Genomic DNA, 15,167 nt, shown 5'->3' with positions numbered 1-15,167 from the left:
TCTACCTCTAAGGGTCCTTGTATGTGAACACCAAAAACCTGGGATGTCTCTCTTCAAAGGGGATGAGGACACCTCATAAACACATGTCCACCCATTTACCCCCCAAACAAAAAAGTAATAGAGCTCATTTTCATGTAAACGTCCTCTGAAAATGTGTGAGGGGCAGAAACAAAGGTGGATTATGGTAGGTGAAAGCGGCATCAGAAGAAGTATCTCCTGACTTTTGTCTCTTGACAAGAAGAATCTCTGTAGTTTTATGGGAGTTAGTCTAACCTAATGCCAATAACCAGCTGGGCACCAAAAGAACAGTAATTTGTCTTTAGAACTGTAAATGTTAATCACTTAAACATCCTAAACTGGCTCCTAGATATTGAATTCTGTATTACAAAAAAATCAGAAGACGCTGAGTTCAGAAAGAATACTGGCTGGCTGTTTTGGTTTATTTCCTTGTGTTGGTAACATGCTTTACAAAAAAAAAAAAAAAAGATCAACCCAATTTTCTGTTATTTTTACAAAAAGGTTTTTTTGGGGGAAAACAGTGGAAAAGGACCAAAAGATAGAATATACAACAAGTCCTCCTAAGGAACCAAATCAGAAAGCTAAGGCCTTGTCAAAACGAAATGAAACTGAATTTTTTTTATCACCATGCCGTGTACAAAAATTCTTTACCGACACTACTTGATTTTCCAGCTCCAAGTCCACTCCTACGTCAGGCAACTACCAAAATCATTTTTGGTTCTGAGAAACCCATCACCAGGTCTTTCTAAAGCTAACTCTAAAACACGTGCCCCCTCCAACTACTCTTCACCATCTGTCCTACTCCTCTGGCCAAGCAACAGCACTGTTCGCGTTCTTGCTACCCTACCATCCATCTCCACACAGACACCAGAGTGAAGTTCTAAGAATGGAAGTCACATCACTCACTCCCTTGCTTAAATAGTCTATGGCTCCTCAGAATAAAATCCAAAGTCCTCATCACGACCTACTTGGTAATCTGACGTCAGCTACTACTCCCTCATCCCCTACCCTTACTCAGTTATTCTCCAGCCATCCTTTTTATCCCCCAGCAAGCACCTCAGAGCCTCTTCACATGCTCTTCCCTCCACCTGGGCCACTATGCCCCCAGATCTTCCCATCACTGGCTCTAACTCTACCCAAGTCACCACCTCAAACAACTCCTTCCTCACATCCTTAAATAGCCTCCCCCTCTTTCCCCCATCCCAGTCGCTCTCCTCCTCCTTCCCCTAGTTTGTTATTCCTAGTATTTATCTTATCGTCATTTGAAATATAATTTACTGTTGAACTTCCTTATGTCTGTTTTGCTCATACCTTATAAGCTCCATGAGAAAAGGGACTTAGAATTACTCACTGTTAAATTCCCTACCCAAATACTCTGATTGAATGAATAGATCAAAGGAAAAAATCATCATGCTACTAACTTCAAACACAATATAAAAATATCTTAATAAATACTCCACCTCAAAGAATTGTGGTAAAAATTAGATGAGATAATATGTAGGAAGCTTATAGTACAGAACCTGGCACATACTAAGTTCTCAATAAGTTTTAGTTATCATTGTTGTTGTTATTATTGAGGGACTACTAAGTACCAAGTACTGAGATAAAGAAGGGATGAACAGGAAAAAAATGACAAAACAATCTGTTATTAATCAAAATACTTTGTAAAATACCTAGGAAGAAAGCTTCAGATAGAAGAGAGAACAGTTTGAGAATATCCAGAAAGTACCTATTAAACACTTTCATACAGAAGGTAGACATTAGAAGACTGTGTTGGCACAACTTTAAAGTTTAGATGTATGTGGGAATAATTAAAATGGGGGAGCAGAGGCAACATGGGGTGGTGGAAAGAACATGTACTGTGGCATCGACCTGGGTTCAAACCCTAGTCCTTCTACTTACTAGCTAGGTGACCTTCCACAAAGCTCAACCTCTTTGAGTATCAGTTTCCTCATCCGTAAAATGAGAATCATAGTAACATCGCTTATTGTGGGAGTTGTACTGAGATCAACTGAAACAATGAATGAAAAGCACCTCACCTAAAATCACTCAATAACTATTATTACTGTATTCTCATCTCTGGAAAGAGCCTCAAAATTCAACAGCAGAAAGAGTTTCTGGACTGTCTTAGTTTTATAACCTCTGCTGAAGATTAGTATTTTCATTCTTCAGGCACACGAAGTCAGAGTCTACAACTCAACACAGGTTACACCCCACCAGGTTCACATCGACCCAAAGGACAGACAGGAGAACAGAGGGGTGCCTATAATATCTCTCCCATGACTGCCTACTGGAAAGAAAATGGAGGCTATTTCCTAACCAGAAAATAAAGAGTGTATTGCCCCTGCCTCCCCTCTGCTTCTATAAAAATTTCCCACAGTTCAGAATGTAAAACAGAATTTAAAGAGGACAACCAGTAAGACTTGTGAACCTAAAATTAGACCTACCAGCTGTGTTTTGGTTAGCTAGTGCATAAAGCACCAGCAGGACACTGAAACATACAGGAGCCTCTTCTCGAAGACAAGTTTTTCACCAGCCTATCTACCCACCAGAATAAAGCAGGCAGAAGGAGCAGAAGGAGAGGGGGCTGAACACTTTTCACCCAAAAAAACTTGATGTCCAGAACTTCTGCAGCTGCCAGACTAACTGGTTTGGAATTGAACTCAGAATAGAACCTTAGATGGCTTTATAATGGTAATAAGAATGAGCCACCAATGGCTGAGGGCTTATTATCTTCCAAGCACTATGTTAAGCTCTTTACATGTATGATCTTTGTTCCTCACTATAACTCAATAAAGAGAAGCAATTATTATACCGATGTGACAGATGAGGAAACCAAGACGCAGAGAGGCTGAGTGAATTATCCAACATGATGCAGCTAATAAATATGCAAATTCATAGATTGCAAAGCCTACTAATCCAAGACTACTTGGTCTTTCATAATCATTCTCCCATTTTTCCTTAGTAACAGACCCCAGTTTTTAGCTGACACACTACACTGTAGCCTGAAGAAAAGACTGTTTCCTAGCCTCCATTGCAACTAGAAAAGGCCACAGGATTGAATTCTAGCCAATGAAACATAAACAGCAACGTGTGCAGCTTCTGGAGGGGTGTGCCCTTCCTCACTTTCCTGTGCCTGCTACCCTGGAACCTGCATGTGCTAGCTCAACTCCAGCAGTCAGCTTGGTTCACGGCAAGAACCCCACCCCAGGGTGGCAGAGCAGAGCTAGAAAGAGCCTAGATTCCTAATAACACCACAGTTCCTCCACACCAGCCTAGACTGCTTACGTCCACACTTCGTTTACACAGAGAGAAATAAATATCTCTCTTGAGTTGTTATTATTTTGGATTTTTCCAAATTATTTCATTATATTAGATGCAGCTGAACTAATGTAAACACTGAAACACTAAATCATTATGCAATACTGTCTCTTTCAGTTCATCAACACCCTAGAACTAGATGAGATATTTCATATCATATATTCACCGAATATTCCATGTACATCTACTACTCAACAGGCACTGTGCTAGGTACTGGGAACACAAAGATAAATAACTTATAGTAGTAGCCCTAGAAGAGTTTATAACCCACATAGGACATGGAAAGAAATAACATTGATAGAGTATACTGTAATTAATGCTACAGTGATGTGTATAGCCTGTTGCTATGGGAACACAGGAGAGCTACCTAATAGTCTAGTCTGTATTTACCTAGTAAAATCCTATCCATCCTGTCCATCTTGAATACCATTCCTGCCAAGAAATCTTTCCTGATTCCATGTTTTCAGCTGAAATTAATTTCTCTTTTCTCTGAGCCCCCATAGCATACTGTTTGTACCTCTCCTCTATTTACACACAAATAAGCACCTGAAAAGACTATCTTTCCTATTAAACTATAAGCTTCCTAATGTTAAAAACTTTTCTTTATTCTCAATATTCATCATACAGCACACCATAAATGCTCAAAAATTATTCAGATAAATAAGATCGCTTAAAATACCAGTCTTCAATGCTAACTATATGCTATAGCTTGTACACATTAAAATGAATGTTTTCTCTAATACTCTATTGAAGTTAAAAGCAGATTAGTTTGCTACCTGATCAAAAAGTAGCTAAACACATCTGAAGTGAATTTATTATATAATTAAATGTTCAACGAGAATATGGTTATCTGGCCTACATTATGGATTGAGCCTTTAGCATATTTGAAGGATTTTGGTTTTTTAATTCTTCATTCATTTTGGACATCTGAAAAGGACATCAATATTAATATTTGTTTCACTGATGCCATGTTGGCTTGATCCCTGTGACACTGATAAACACACAAATACACATACAAAACAAACTCCCAAAACAAAAACAAAACACATATACAAAGGATTTAAGTCCACCAGGGCCAGAGATCTGTGTTTCCTACCCCATTCTCATCTTTGCCCCCTCTTCTGAGAGGTCCATGAGCATCTGTGCTCCTTCCTGCCACACAAGTTTAGACTGTGGCTCTGGATATTAAAAGAACCAACTGGGACAGGAATATGAAACTGAGCTGGTCATCTCAGAATGAACTGTAAGTTCAAGCAGAAGACACACTGAGCACTGACACAGACCCACCTCTGGCTTCTCAGTCTTGGGAGAGGAAGACGTGGGTGGGTACACCAGTGAATAGACAGGACATCCTTATTATGGGCTGCAGTCAAGAAAAGCTGGTGTCACAGGCACACAGTTCTTTATTCTCAGAGGGGTTGAAGAATAATAAGACTACTGCATCAGCAACCTTACCCTGAAAAGCAATAATTAAACAGCGTATAATGCCCATTAACCCATTCTATTCTGATCGAGAGGTCAGGAAAGAGAAAAAGGCGGCACTGGATTCCTGGGAGAGAGAGAAGGAAAAGCTTGGACATTTCTCCCTATGCCTCAGTTTCCTTCCTCTGTAAAATAGAGATAATAATAAAATGTACCCCAGGGCACCTTAGTGGCGCAGTTGGTTAAGCGTCCAACTCTTGGTTTCGGCTCAAGTCATGATAGTAAAACTGAGCCCTGCATTGGCTCTGCGCTCAGTGCAGAGTCTGCTTGAGATCCTCTCTCCCTCTCCCTTTGCCCCTCCTGCTCGTGCTTGCGCATGTACTCTCTCTCTCAAATAAATAGAATCAATAAATAAAATGGACCTCTAGGATTGTTATGAGTATCAAATTAATATGTATAAAGAGCTTAGAACAGTGCCTAGCACATAAGTAGTATATAATAAGTGCCAGCTATTAATCCATTCTGGCTCCCAGACACCAACCAAGGTAAGTCATATTGTTAGCATGCACCCTTAACTCTGTGGTCTTCCTCTCCAAAACCACTAACTCCAGTCTAATCATGCTAGGAACACAAGATGAATCCCAACAAAAGGACATCCTACAAAATACCTGACAAATCCCGGAGATTTGGATTTACTGGCAGGGATGGGGCCAATCACAGGTATTTTTTAAAGAATCACCCTCCACAGATGATTCAGAAATGTAGCACTACGATGAGATATACACTGTTTACTTTGAGGAACTCACCTCCTACTCTTCTTTCACTCCCTTCTACTTCATAATGACCTTTTGGTTGTCCTTCCAATATCCCGAGTTCACCTCTACCTTAAAACCTTTGCATTCACTATTCTTTCTACCTTAACCACTCTTCTCCCAGGCTTTTTCTTAATTTTATTATTTTAATAATGAAGATTATACAAAGAGTCTGTGCTTTAACAGGACACAATGAGACAGCTTTTCCCCTGAGTTTAACCCTGCAGAAGCCTTCCAGGCCCTCCCCACAAGCTCATACTCCCTCTACAGGGTAGTATTTTCACCTGTGCTAACAGAACATTACAACTACTAGAATTAAATTCTTCTTCTCACTCCAAGAGCCAACTATCCCTTTATGAAAAGTTGTAGGAACCAAAGCAATCATCTCTGCTACGAATCACTGAATTTTGCACGAGTAGTATTCAATTGGTAACACAAAAGAAGGGTTTTCCTAGATCTTTGCTAGATCTCATAAATTCAGTTCTCTGCCCAAATGTCATATGCTCAGAGATGCTTTCCATGACTACCTCATCAAAATGTAACCCTGTGCTATCATGCCACTCACTCCTTCACTACTGTAACTTGCTGATTTCATAGTACATACTATCATCCCAAATTACCTCTCTTTCTCCCCAGCTAGAGGGTAAACTCCATGAAAGATAGGGCCCTTTCCGTCCTCTTCACTGTATGAACTCCAAGACTTATTACAGGTTAAGTAAGTACATTTTGAAGGGGAGACGCAGATGCGCAATCCCAGAACTGCAGGCCTCTCTCATAAATTTTCCATAGAACCATGTGGGGCTGCTCCAACTGATAGGAAGTCATTCCCTTTACCTTAGTCTTCGTTTGTCTTATTCTAAACAAATAAATAAGACACTGAAATATTCTGTAGCCAGTGCCTCACGGTTTTATTAAAAGATAACTCAAACCTTTCGGATAATTAAGAATAATATAAATAGGTACGTGTTTGGCAGATCTTCAACCTTCCTGCCTCCCTACCAGAGCTGCTTCTTATGAGCTGACTAAAGAGCCAGAGTCATGGACCATTATGGGAGACAGCACTGACATACCTCCATCTCCAGCCCCCCCTAGAGCCACAGCTGTTCTGAGCATATGCCTATATCCTTCTAACCATCCTGCTATTAGTGCTCCCTCACCAGCTCTTCTCTGCAGTTGTTCCCAATGTCACTTAAATCTTCTCCCCAAATACCCATCTTAAGGGCACACTTGAGCGCAAGGGGTGTGGCTTCAAACCCTTTGGATCTGTCCATAATAAAGCCATGTTAAGAACTCCACAGTGTGCTAGACACGTACTTTTCAAATCACAGGACACACCCACTAAAGTGCAATATAATCAATTTAGTGTGAGAATCCACATTTTTTTTTAACAGAACAGAAAAACAGTAAACATCATATCTGGTAAGGCATACAGTATTCAATGTGAGTTATTTAAAAGTGTATTTGTGTGTGTGTAAACAAGGTAACAATGTAAAATACACTTCCCCTACTGTAGGTTATGTTCAATTTTTTAAGCTACTGGTCTAGAGTTCTGAGAACATCTAATTGCACTTTTATTGTTCAACAAAAATGATTAATTAACATAGCTATGAATGCAAATCCCCTTGACAATATAAGAATTTTCATATGAATAAGTCCATAAGCCAGATCAAGTTCCTTTGTCAGACCCAATGACCCATTTTCAGAGCCAGAAATTATGGTAAGAGAAACCTGCATATCTGGTTACATCATAATTTGGGCTGTGTAACTATATTTCTATGATACAGCGGGAACACACGTTCAATTCAAATTTGGACCCACAAAATCCTTTGGAGACAGAATCCTCTGGAGTGAAGAGGAAATAAGTACAGCAGAGGAGGAGAGGCAGGACTTTCAAAGTCGCTCCAAGGACTAAGTGTTAATCTTGTCCCTTCAAAGTGTTCACCTTAATTCTTTTGGCCTCGGCTTCAGGTCCCTCTTGCCATACAGTCACCTTGGTTCTCTGCCTTCTGAAGTTTGCTTTACAGTTAAGTGTCAGCAACCCTTGGCAAGAATTTGGCCTTCCTCCACCAATACCAGCCACTCACAGCCTGGTTAGGCACGAAGCTATCAAAACATGTATGTTTAACCAGACTCCTCATATTAATAATAAAAACAGCAGCTATCATTTACTGAGAACTTACAATGTGTTTAACATTGTTAAAGTATCTTCTCATGAACTAAACCATTTTATTCACATGAAAATCCTGTTTTATTTCATAACTTTATACCCATTTTAGAGATATGGAAATAAGGCCAAACTGTTACATAGCTTGCCCAATGTCAAAAAGCAAGTGGCAGAGCTGGGATACTTTGTCCCTCTTTAATCCTGCCTGTTTCATTTTTTCTTCATAACACTTACTACATGTTTATTTGCTAATTTGTTTTTCTCTGTTTCCTTCTAATACAATGTAAACTCCAATAGAATTAGGGACTTTTTCCATTCTGCTGCTATATCCCCAATGCTTAGAAGCTCCTGCCCTTGACCAATACTCCATAAATACTTGCTGAATGAATGCGGTGTAACAGAGACCCTGTTCCCTCACCATCATCATGCTGTGCTACTTTTAATATTCCAAGAGCCTTACTCTCTTCCAATAAGCAAATGTACACTGGCCTCAAAACATTTGGAACCAGAGTGAAATGAAACTAATTAAAGCAGCAATGAAGCTCTGATCAAGCTCAAATCTTTACTGGATCAAAATAATCAGCCCCTCATGCTAGCTGCCTAATAGAGTAAATGGCACACCCTTTCTGAGGGAGAGAAAAGAAAATTCTACTCCAGTGTCTACAGTTCTTTTAAACACAATGTCTAGTATTGGATGAAAAATTATGAGACATGAGAAGAATATGAAAATGTGACTTAAATTCAGACCCCAAAAGATTCAAAGAAATAGAGCTTTAAAAAATAACCAAATAAGCATTCTAGAGTTGAAAAACACAGTATCATAAATTAGGAATTTAACAAATGACATACAATGGAGTATTTGTAGCTGTTAAAAAAAGATAGATAAATAAATAAATAGTCATATCTGTGGAGTGATTTCCAAGACATACAGCTAAATTAAAAAAAGCAAAGCAAAAAAAGAGAATTTATATCGCCCCAAACACCATTAATTCCAGTTTCACCATGAGAAAAACATCAGACAAATCCAAACTAAGAGAAATCCTACACAACACCTGACTAGCACTCCTCCAAACTACCAAGGTCATCAAAAGCCAAAAAAAATGTAATGTGACCACAGGATCCTGATACAAAAGTCATTAGAGGAAAAACTGGTGAAATTCTAATAATGTCCACAGGTTAGTTAGCAATACTGTTCCAATGTTAACATAAGAAGAGTATGGGAGGGGTGCCTGGGTGGCTCAGTGGGTTGAGTGGCTACCTGCAGCTCAGGTCATGATCTCAGGGTCCTGAGATCAAGCCCCACATTAGACTCCCTGCTCAGTGGGGAGTCTGCTTCTCCCTGTCCCTCTGCTGCTCCCACTGCTTGTGCTCTCTCCCTTGTGCACACTCTTTCTTAAAATAAGTAAATAAAATATTTTTTTAAAAAAAGAAGAGTACAGGAAGCAGCTCTTGGTCTGAGAACATTTATTGATCTGCAAGAAATTGGAGATTGGAGAAACTGGAGTGCATTTGATAGGGGGTGCAAAGTGAGGTAGAAGAGAAGGTAAGAGAAAGCAAAGCTGATGGGATGCTCAGAGTGAGACATTTTTTTTTAATTTGTTTGTTTTTTAAGTAATGTCTACACCCAATGTACAGCTCAAACTCACAACCTTAAGATCAAAAGTCAGACGCTCTACCAAATGAACCAGACAGGTGCCCCCAGAGTGAGACATTTAGAAGAGACCCTTTCCACATAGACTTGGGATGCTCTCACTCCAGCTAGAGTAAAATCTTGAGTAAAGACAAACTAAACTTGCCACTATCGCACCCTCTGAAGGGGACTGTGGGAGTGTTGCCTTGGAGCTGAACAGAAGGAGGTGGGGAACTGCAGGACTGGATGAAAATGAAGTCTTTAACAAGTTGTAAACCTGGGCAGGTACCTTCTGAAAATTTGGTCCAAGAATCTCAAGCAATTCGTTTAACTTAAGGGGGTTCTAAACAAATTGTACTCTCAGGCCTTAGCACAAGCAAATGCTATCCTCTTTCGAAGAATACAGCTTCATGCCAAGGCTTGGGAAATCCCCACAAATAATTTTTCAAAGGCAATGAAGAGTTGTGCAAATGTAACACAAAAGGAAATAAAGAAACATGATAAATACAATCAAAAACAACAGCAGAGGAGATCTACAGTCTTCACATACTGAATTATCAAAGAGAGATTATGACTAACATACTTACAGTTCTTACAGGAATAAAGAGGACAGCAATAGTATGAAGAAAGATAGTAAGAGCATATGATTCACAAATTTATGCTAGTACATTTGAAAAGTTAAACAAAATGGACAAACTTCTGGGAAAATGTAACTTACCAAAACTGACCTAAGGAAAAATAGATAACTTGAACAGACCTATAACCATTAAAGAAACTGAATTCATAATCAAAAATACCATAGAAAATAAAGTAACAAAATTCTCTCTCTTTCTCTTTTTAGGTCCAGACAGCTTCCATGGTCAGTTCTACCAATCATTCTAGGAAGAAACATACCAATCTTATACAAACACTTCCCGAGCATTAAAACAGAGAAACTATGTGAGAAGCAATACACTGTGACTCCTACTATGAAGCCAACATAACCTTGATAGGAAAAGATCATAAGGGCAGTACAAAGAAGAAAATTTAAAGGTAATTTCTCCCGTAAATATAAATGGAAAAACATCCTACATAAATTATCAATAAACCAAATTTAAAAACATGAAGATACTTCACTATAACCAAGTTGCATTTATCCCAGAAATGCAAAGCTGCTTTAATTGTAAAATATAATGACATGAAGGGATGGAAATAAGACCATATATATGCACACCCCTGTGTTTTTGTGCACAAATATAAGAAGAAATATTTGAAAGATGAGCAAGAAACTAATAAAAGTGGTTACCAATAGTTGTTGGGGAAGAAACCAGGTGAAAAGGACAAAGGTGAACTAGAGACTTTTGAGACATGTGAACATAATACTGATTTTTAAATTTAAAAAATCAATTAACATAATTCACCAAATTAACCTAGTAAAAGAGTAAAATCAAATGAACACTCCAATAGATGCAGGAAAACCACTTGACAAAATTCAGTAGCCACTCAATATTAAGAAAAACTCTTAAGCTAGGATTAAAAGGGAATTTTCCTAATCTGATGAAATATGTCTGTGAAAAAAAACAAACTACTATCACACTTATGTGTAAAACGTTATAAATTATTTATCAATTAAAACAAGGCCAGAATACCCACTATCACTTCTATTCAACATTAGAGGTCCTATCTAAAGTAGTAAGGCAAGAAAAAAAACAACACATATAAGGATTGGAAAGAAAAACTGTCCCTCTCTGCAGATAATATGGTCATGTATGTAGACGTTAATGATTAGAATATTTATGAGAATTTAGCAGACATCTTAACACAAAAATAAATATATAAAGGTTAACCATATTCCTATATACAAACATTAAAAAACAAAAATTTTTAATCTTTTTTTTACGATACTATAAGATTTTAAGTACCCAGGAATAAATTTCAAAATGATATACAAGATCTTTCAGGAAAACTTCATCATGAGGCAATTTAGACCTAAATATATGAAACGTTATCTTGGAATGGTATTAATTCTCTATATATTGGTTTATAAACCGAATACAATACAAAAAACGTTCTGCAGGCTTTCTTAATACAACTTTATAGTATGCTTCTAAGAAACATAAAAGGCCAAGACTGGCTGAGACACTCTTCTAAAAGAACAAAGTGGAAGGACTTGCTCTACCAGATATTAAGAAAGACACATTACGAAGCTATGGTAACTAAGAAAACATGTTTTTCACACAGAGATACACTAACAGATCAATGGTACAGAATAGAAGACCCAAGAAACACATTCACAGGCATATGGACAGGTGGCACAGCAGATCCATGTAGGAAAGACAGGCTTTTCAATAAATGCTGCTAGAGCAACTGGCTACCTACATGAGGAAAAAAAGAAATTGAGCCCCCACTTCCACTATGGGAAAATCAATACTAAGTGGAACAAGACAATAAAAGCACTAACAATAAAAGCAATTATTGATAAATTCTACTACATTAAAATGAAGAGCTTCTACTCCAGGCACAATTTAAAAAAACAGACTAGAAGATATTTGCAACCCATAGAAACAAAAAAGAAGTCGGAATAAACTTCTATAAATTAATGCGAAAAAGACAGACAACCTAATAGAAAAATGAACAAAAAACCCTGAATGGGGCACTTCACAAAAGAAGAGATACAAAAAATACACAAAGTCCTCAGTAACTAGAGGGATGCAAATTTAAACCACAAGAAGAAACCATACATATCTACAAAATAGACAAAAATTTTAAATTCTCTAATAGCAAGTGCTGGTGATGAAACAGAACAACAGGAACTCTCATACACTCTTCATGGCAATGCAAACTGGTACAACCACTTTGGAAAATAGTTGGCAACATGTGGTGCTATTTAAGATATGTGCAGTCTGTGTCCCAACAATCTCACTCCCAAGTTTACATTCCATTTAAATATATGTAGATGTTCACCAGGAGACATGAACAAGAATGTCTACACCAACATTGTTTATAATAGGCAGAAACCTCAGAATCTGGAAATCAAATGTTCATCACTGATAGAATAGGTAACTTGTGGCATAGTCATAAAATGGAATTCCACACAACAATGAAAATGAACAAACCACAGCTACCCACTGGATGAATTTCACAAACACAAGGCTGAAAAAATGAAGCAAAACCCAAAAGAATGCACAATATGACATCAACTGTGTCAAGCTTAAGTAAGTTTAGGAATGCATACATATGCGGTAAAAGTATAAAGATAAACACAGAAATATCACCACAGAAGTCCAGAAAATGGTTACCGATGTGGAAGGGAACTGGTTATAATTGGAAAGGGCACAGGTCTTCAATATTGCTATTAATATTCTATGTCTTAATCTGGGTAGAGGTTACATCAGAATTTGCCTTATAATTTTTGGTTAGACTGTGCATATGGTTTTATACACTTTGTGCATTTTACAATTAAATAAAGGGAAAATCTCAACACAGGAGATTTTCAGTAACAAAGTATTTGTTATCCCAGTGCCAGGAATTGCAAAGTTGCTTAGGGAAACAAAAGTCGTCATAATATGACAACATTCACTAATGAACTGGTCACTCTGCTCAAACTTTCCTCCCTGGTTAACTCCAGCAATTTCTCTGACTATAAACATCCACAATATAAATAAAAGGCAAATCATTTACAAATTCGGTCTTTCAAAAAATATTCATTAATGTCTATGACTTTCCAAACACTGTTCTAGGGAATCAGCAAGGTCCAAGATAGATAAAGGTCCTGCCCTCCTGCTAAAGACGGAGGACACAGGAACTCCCATTCCAAGTTTGTCTCCAACCTCTCGTCCTCCTTCCCAAACAATTATCACACATGAAGAGCCTAAAAGAAACTGGGGGCACATATGACCTTAATACGGAAACCACCACTTCAGGGGGGCTCTGCACTACAGAGGAACCATCTGCTTGGGTTCACCTGGCTGAAGCATGGTTTCCCATATTCTCAAGTAGGCAAAGAGACTGCCTTACCAAGTCAAGGCACCAATCTCAACAATGGTGATGCTGTGGGAATTGGTTTACATGGGGTCAAAGCTCCCAAGGAATGCTTTAACTGTGACCCAAAGACCAGAGGTTTGCAATTTTCCAGTTATCGTACACTAGGCTTTGTGTGTATATGTATTTCCCTCGGGTCAGAGTCCAGAACTTTCAACTGATTCTCAAAGGAGTTCAACCAAAAAGAGTTTATAAGCACTGCCCTCAATAAGTTGAGCAGACTAACTTCTTAAGGTCATGGTGAAAGAGATTGTGGCCACAACTAGGCCACCTGAGTTGCAACACAGGCGTCCTGACCTCTAGGCCTATGCTCTGCATACACAATACTTACTCTTAGTTCTTCGAAGGCTTCGTCTAGGGTGGAGAGCTGGTGGCCCTGGTGAGTCCCAATGACAGGGCACAGGACACAGATGAGCTGCTTATCTTCCTGACAATAGGTGCTCAAATCGAGCCCATGGTCCGGACACTTCCTCTTGGCCACTCTCTCTGCTTCCATTTCTATTTCTGGGTCAAATTCACTTTCTGCCTCCGTTTCTCCCTCAGCCTCAGATTCTCCTTCCTGGTTGTCTTCCTCTGCTTCACTCTCTTGCTCATCCTCCATTTCTTCCTCACTGTCCTCTTCACTCTCTTCATCGCTCTCATCCTCACTCTCTTCCTCCGTCTCGCTCTCTTCTTCGGATTCACTGTCTTCCTCGGACTCGCTCTCCTCCCCCACCTCGCTCTCTAGGTCCCGCTCATTCTCCACCTTGGCCTCGGCTTCTTCCTTGACGTCGCCCTGCGCCGGGGTTCCGGAGGTCCAGGCCTGGGCGGCGCCGTGGACATACTGGGCCAGGTGGTGGCTGGGAAACTTCTGCCTGTGCGCCTCGGCGTGGCGGTGGCAGTAGCAGAAGGCGCACTCTCGGCACACTTCCTCGGCCCCCGGAGCCTCGTCGGGCTCGCACTCGTCACACGTGCCGTCGTGCGGCAGCTCCTCGAAGGCCGCGCCCACTCCGGAGGCCATGTGGCTGCGGTGACGCGGCCCAGGCCGCTGGGTCTCGGAGCTCGCCGCTGGGCCTCCGCGCGGCCTCCTCCCGACCTCCTTCCCGCCCGGGTGCCGTCCCGGGCACTGGCCGCGCCAGGTCTCGGGGCAGGCTTGGGGCCGCGGCGCCGCTGCCGCCTGCTCCCGCCAGCCCCTGCCGGGCCGAGGAGCGAGGGGCCTTCCCGCCGGCTCGACCGCTCGGCGCCCGCTGCGCTTCCTCCGGCGGCGCGGGCACTTCCGGCGCGGCGGCCCCGCGCCCCCGTCGGCCCCCGCGACGCGCGCCGCCCTGCTTCGCGCTGCCCCGGGCGAGATCGCCGAGCCGCTTGCCCCGCCGCCCCGGTTCCGCTTTCCCTTTCCCTGTCAGCGGCCTCCTTTCACTTCCTGAGTCATTTAAAGTGACAAGGGCCCTTTTCCGCGTTCCCCGGGGGGGAGTGGGGAGGGGAAGGGGGCACTCGGCAGCCCCGGAAGGAGGGGGAGGATGGAGGAGGTCTCCCACTCGCTCCCGAGGCGAGAGTCGGGCTCCGCCTCCCACGGTCCTGGAGGTGTCAACTTGACTTTTCAAGGCTGCTAGGCAGGTGTACGTGTGCATTTCAGTCTCTGTCTTTCCAGTTTGTCGCCGCCCGTCCCAGTCCCCACCGCCAGGTGTTCTGCAAGGTGCCAGGACTGAATGTTTTTTTACCAGACTGAACCTGATCGCTTGGGATTTTCAGAGGGCCACGGAAAGGGTTGTGTTTGTTCTCCCAGGCTTAGGGAATTTCAGAG

The 15,167-nt window shown here is 40.9% G+C and overlaps 1 protein-coding gene across 2 annotated transcripts in view; it reads right to left on the bottom strand.

Moving 5' to 3' along the window:
* The window catches only part of TRIM44 (TRIM family member 44), a 108,695-nt gene extending 93,989 nt beyond the window's left edge, over positions 1–14,706 (bottom strand). For both annotated transcript variants that reach the window (XM_045808499.2, XM_045808500.2), the window contains exon 1: positions 13,719–14,706. In XM_045808499.2, coding sequence (XP_045664455.2) covers positions 13,719–14,387 — 669 coding nt within the window. In that variant the 5' untranslated portion in view covers positions 14,388–14,706. The remainder of the gene's footprint in view (positions 1–13,718) is intronic.
* Between the last annotated feature and the right edge of the window lie 461 nt (positions 14,707–15,167).

The sequence above is a fragment of the Ursus americanus genome, chromosome 24 (assembly GCF_024610735.1).
Source record: "Ursus americanus isolate L20-20 chromosome 24, mUrsAme1.1.p, whole genome shotgun sequence".
Classification (NCBI taxonomy): Eukaryota; Metazoa; Chordata; class Mammalia; order Carnivora; family Ursidae; genus Ursus; species Ursus americanus.
The sequence above is the reverse complement of the archived record's forward strand: the minus strand, read 5'-3'. Positions and strand labels throughout refer to the sequence as shown.